Source organism: Gopherus flavomarginatus, chromosome 23 (assembly GCF_025201925.1).
Source record: "Gopherus flavomarginatus isolate rGopFla2 chromosome 23, rGopFla2.mat.asm, whole genome shotgun sequence".
In the NCBI taxonomy this organism is placed as follows: Eukaryota; Metazoa; Chordata; order Testudines; family Testudinidae; genus Gopherus; species Gopherus flavomarginatus.
The window spans coordinates 16,434,789-16,439,385 of record NC_066639.1 but is presented as its reverse complement, the minus strand read 5'-3'; the positions used below and the strand labels follow the sequence as shown (position 1 = coordinate 16,439,385).

The 4,597-nt window shown below is 75.8% G+C and overlaps 1 protein-coding gene across 1 annotated transcript in view; it reads left to right on the top strand.

Moving 5' to 3' along the window:
- Positions 1-1,505, top strand: part of GIGYF1 (GRB10 interacting GYF protein 1) — a 19,660-nt gene extending 18,155 nt beyond the window's left edge. The window contains exon 25 of the mRNA XM_050933616.1: positions 45-1,505. Coding sequence (XP_050789573.1) covers positions 45-1,505 — 1,461 coding nt within the window. The remainder of the gene's footprint in view (positions 1-44) is intronic.
- The last annotated feature ends 3,092 nt before the right edge of the window (positions 1,506-4,597 follow it).

The following is a 4,597-nucleotide window of genomic DNA, read 5'->3' as shown; positions in this document are numbered from 1 at the left end:
TGTCCAGGCCCCCGCAGGCCACATAGTTCCCCGATGGGGCGTAGGCGCAGGTCATGACCCAGGAGGAGCGCAGCGGGATGGCGTGGACCTGCGGGGAGGGAAAGGTGGGCCCATCTGCCCCGGCATCCGGCCTCCCGCCTCCCCCCCGGGGCCCATCTGCCCCGGCATCCGGCCTCCCGCCTCCCCCTCCCGGGGCCCATCTGCCCCGGCATCCGGCCTCCCGCCTCCCCCTCCCCGGGGCCCATCTGCCCCGGCATCCGGCCTCCCGCCTCCCCCTCCCGGGGCCCATCTGCCCCGGCATCCGGCCTCCCGCCTCCCCCTCCCGGGGCCCATCTGCCCCGGCATCCGGCCTCCCGCCTCCCCCTCCCGGGGCCCATCTGCCCCGGCATCCGGCCTCCCGCCTCCCCCTCCCGGGGCCCATCTGCCCCGGCATCCGGCCTCCCGCCTCCCCCTCCCGGGGCCCCATCTGCCCCGGCATCCGGCCCTCCCGCCTCCCCCTCCCGGGGCCCATCTGCCCCGGCATCCGGCCTCCCGCCTCCCCCTCCCGGGGCCCATCTGCCCCGGCATCCGGCCTCCCGCCTCCCCCTCCCGGGGCCCATCTGCCCCGGCATCCGGCCTCCCGCCTCCCCCTCCCGGGGCCCATCTGCCCCGGCATCCGGCCTCCCGCCTCCCCCTCCCGGGGCCCATCTGCCCCGGCATCCGGCCTCCCGCCTCCCCCTCCCGGGGCCCATCTGCCCCGGCATCCGGCCTCCCGCCTCCCCCCTCCCGGGGCCCATCTGCCCCGGCATCCGGCCTCCCGCCTCCCCCTCCCGGGGCCCATCTGCCCCGGCATCCGGCCTCCCGCCTCCCCCTCCCGGGGCCCATCTGCCCCGGCATCCGGCCTCCCGCCTCCCCCTCCCGGGGCCCATCTGCCCCGGCATCCGGCCTCCCGCCTCCCCCTCCCGGGGCCCATCTGCCCCGGCATCCGGCCTCCCGCCTCCCCCCCGGGGCCCATCTGCCCCGGCATCCGGCCTCCCGCCTCCCCCCCGGGGCCCATCTGCCCCGGCATCCGGCCTCCCGCCTCCCCCCCCGGGGCCCATCTGCCCCGGTATCCGGCCTCCCGCCTCCCCCCCCGGGGCCCATCTGCCCCGGTATCCGGCCTCCCGCCTCCCCCCCGGGGCCCATCAGCCCCGGTATCCGGCCTCCCGCCTTCCCCCTGGGCCCATCAACCCCGGTATCCGGCCTTCCGCCTTCCCCCTGGGCCCATCAACCCCGGTATCCGGCCTTCCGCCTTCCCCCTGGGCCCATCTGCCCCGGCATCCGGCCTCCCGCCTCCCCCCCGGGGCCCATCAACCCCGGTATCCGGCCTCCCGCCTTCCCTCTGGGCTCATCAACCCCGGTATCCGGCCTTCCGCCTTCCCCCTGGGCCCATCAACCCCGGTATCCGGCCTCCTGCCTCCCCCTGGGCCCATCTACTCCGGTATCCAGCCTGCCACCTCCCTCCCCGGGCCCATCTACCCCGGTAGCCAGCCTCCCGCCTCCCCCCCGGGCCCATCAACCCTGGTATCTGGCCTCCCGCCTCCCCCCTGGGCCCATCAACCCCGGTATCTAGCCTGCCGCCTCTCCCCGGGCCCATTTACCCTGGTATCCGGCCTCCCGCCTCTCCCCGGGCCCATCAACCCCGGTATCCTGCCTGCGGCCTCCCCCCTGGGCCCATCTGCCCCGGCATCCGGCCTCCCGCCTTCCCCCCCGGGCCCATCTGCCCCGGCATCCGGCCTCCCGCCTTCCCCCCCGGGCCCATCAACCCCGGTATCCGGCCTCCCGCCTTCCCCCTGGGCCCATCAACCCCGGTATCCGGCCTCCCGCCTCCCCCCCGGGGCCCATCAACCCCGGTATCCAGCCTCCCGCCTCCCCCCCGGGCCCATCAACCCCGGTATCCGGCCTGCCGCCTCTCCCCGGGCCCATTTACCCTGGTATTCGGCCTCCCACCTCTCCCCGGGCCCATCTGCCGCAGTGTAGCAGGCAGTTACCCGGTTCTGGTGGAGGAAGGCCAGGCTGATTCGGGGAAGCAGCCATGCCCCAGTCAGGCCACGCCCGGCCCTGCTATAAGGGCCCAGGGAGGAGCTGGCTCAGACTCCCTCCAGCCTGGGCATGAGAAGAGCTGGGCTGGGCTGCCGGGGAGCTCGGGGTCCCAGGAGTGCTGGCCTGGCGAGTCCCCAGGCCAAGGCCTTGGTAAAGGCCCCAGAGGTGCTGGGGCAGCCTGGGGAGAGCTGGTGGCAGCTGGTGCGACCCCCTTGCCAGTGACAAGTGGCCAGTCCAGGCTGCATCTGCCCCAGAGAAAAAGGGCTGGATGACGACTGGCTGCAGCCACTGAGGCAGTGGGGGGATGGAGGGTGGGGGGTTCCCCTGGGAGGAGAGACCCGGAGTGTGGGGGTACTGCTGGGGGCAGCACCCCAAGGTAAGGGGCACCAAGGCTTGGGAGGGACACAGGGGCCTGAGGCAGGAGAGACACCAGCCAGCAGGAGGCGCCGTGCCAGTGAGTAAACGATTGCCCCTCCCCCCGGACCCCATCTGCCCCAGTATTCCCCCCCCCCCCCGGTATCCCACCTGCTGCCCTCACCTTATTCGTGGTGTAACTGTCCCAGATGATGAGTTTCCCGTCCTGCGAGGCGCTGACCAGCAGCCTGGGGGGGGAGAGAGCCCCTGTGAGCACAGCTGGGTCCAGGGGGGGGTGCACCCCACAGGCAGGCTGGCCCCACTGCTCCAGGCTGGCACCGGGGGCACTGTGCTGCGGGGTGGGGGCTCAGCAGGGGGCGCTCTCCACCAGGGAGGTGGGCGCATCTTGGCACTGGGTCCCCGTGTAACCAGCTCCCCCGCCCAGAGGTGGGCGCATCTCAGCACTGGGCGAGGGATCTCTGGGTAACCGGCCGCTCCGCCCCAGAGGTGGCCGCACTCAGCGCTGGGCGAGGGGTCCCTGGGTAACTGGCTGCCCCGCCCCAGAGGTGGCTGCATCTCAGTGCCGGGTGAGGGGTCTCTGGGTAACCGGCCGCTCCACCCCAGAGGTGGGCGCATCTCGGCCCGGGGGAGCTCTCACCTGGAGTCGGTGCCCCAGTGCATGGCGTAGATTTTCGCCAGGTGGCCTCGCAGGGTGCGTCGCGTCCGCATCTGGATGCGCCCCACGGGGTCCATCGCGGCGGTGATCTGGGGAGGGGCAGAGCGGTGAGGGGTCGGGGGGACGGGCAGGGGAGGGGAGGGGAGGGGCCGGGAGAGACTCAGCAAGGGGGGGCAGGGCAGGGCCCAGTATCGCTCACCTGGCTCAGGGTGGAGTCGCCGCATGATTTCCGTGCGTCCTGGGGGGGGGAAACGGGGTGAAAATCTGAACAGTCCAACCCCCCCAAGAACCCAGGAGTCCTGGCTCCCAGCCCCCCCTGCTCTAACCACCAGCCCCCACTCCCCTCCCAGGGCCGGGGAGAGAACCCAGGAGTCCTGGCTCCCAGCCCCCCCTGCTCTAACCACCAGCCCCCACTCCCCTCCCAGGGCCGGGGAGAGAACCCAGGAGTCCTGGCTCCCAGCCCCCCCTGCTCTAACCCACCAGCCCCCACTCCCCTCCCAGAGCCGGGGAGAGAACCCAGGAGTCCTGGCTCCCAGCCCCCCCTGCTCTAACCCACCAGCCCCCACTCCCCTCCCAGAGCCGGGGAGAGAACCCAGGAGTCCTGGTTTCCCGTGCAGGGGGGAAGTGGGGGTGCTCGGACGCCTGGGTTCCCCGGGGGCCGAGAGGGGGAGTGGGGGAGGGGCTCCCCGGACGCCTGGGTCCCCGGGGGGGGAGGGGGGAGGGCCAGGACGCCTGGGTCCCCGGGGGGGGCAGGGAGACGTGGGGGAGGGGCTCCCCGGACGCCTGGGTCCCCGCGGGGGAGGGGCTCCCCGGACGCCTGGGTTCCCGCGGGGGGGAGGGGCTCCCCGGACGCCTGGGTTCCCGCGGGGGGGAGGGGCTCCCCGGACGCCTGGGTCCCGAGGGGAAGGGGGGGGAGGGGCTCCCGGACGCCTGGGTCCCCGCGGGGGAGGGGATGGGGGAGGGGCTCCCCGGACGCCTGGGTCCCCGCGGGGGAGGGGATGGGGGAGGGGCTCCCCGGACGCCTGGGCCCCGCGGGGGGGAGGGGCTCCCCGGACGCCTGGGTCCCCGCGGGGGGAGGGGGGGTGGGGCAGGGGCTCCCCGGACGCCTGGGTCCCCGCGGGGGGAGGGGGGGTGGGGCAGGGGCTCCCCGGACGCCTGGGTCCCCGCGGGGGAGGGGGTGGGGGAGGGGCTCCCCGGACGCCTGGGTCCCCGGGGGGGGGGCTCCCCGGACGCCTGGGTCCCCGCGGGGGAGGGGGTGGGGGAGGGGCTCCCCGGACGCCTGGGTCCCCGCGGGGGAGGGGGTGGGGGAGGGGCTCCCCGGACGCCTGGGTTCCGCGGGGGGCGGGGTGGGGGAGGGGCTCCCCGGACGCCTGGGTCCCGCGGGGCGGGGTGGGGGAGGGGCTCCCCGGACGCCTGGGTCCCCGCGGGGGGAGGGGGGGTGGGGCAGGGGCTCCCCGGACGCCTGGGTCCCCGCGGGGGAGGGTGGGGGAGGGGCTCCCCGGACGC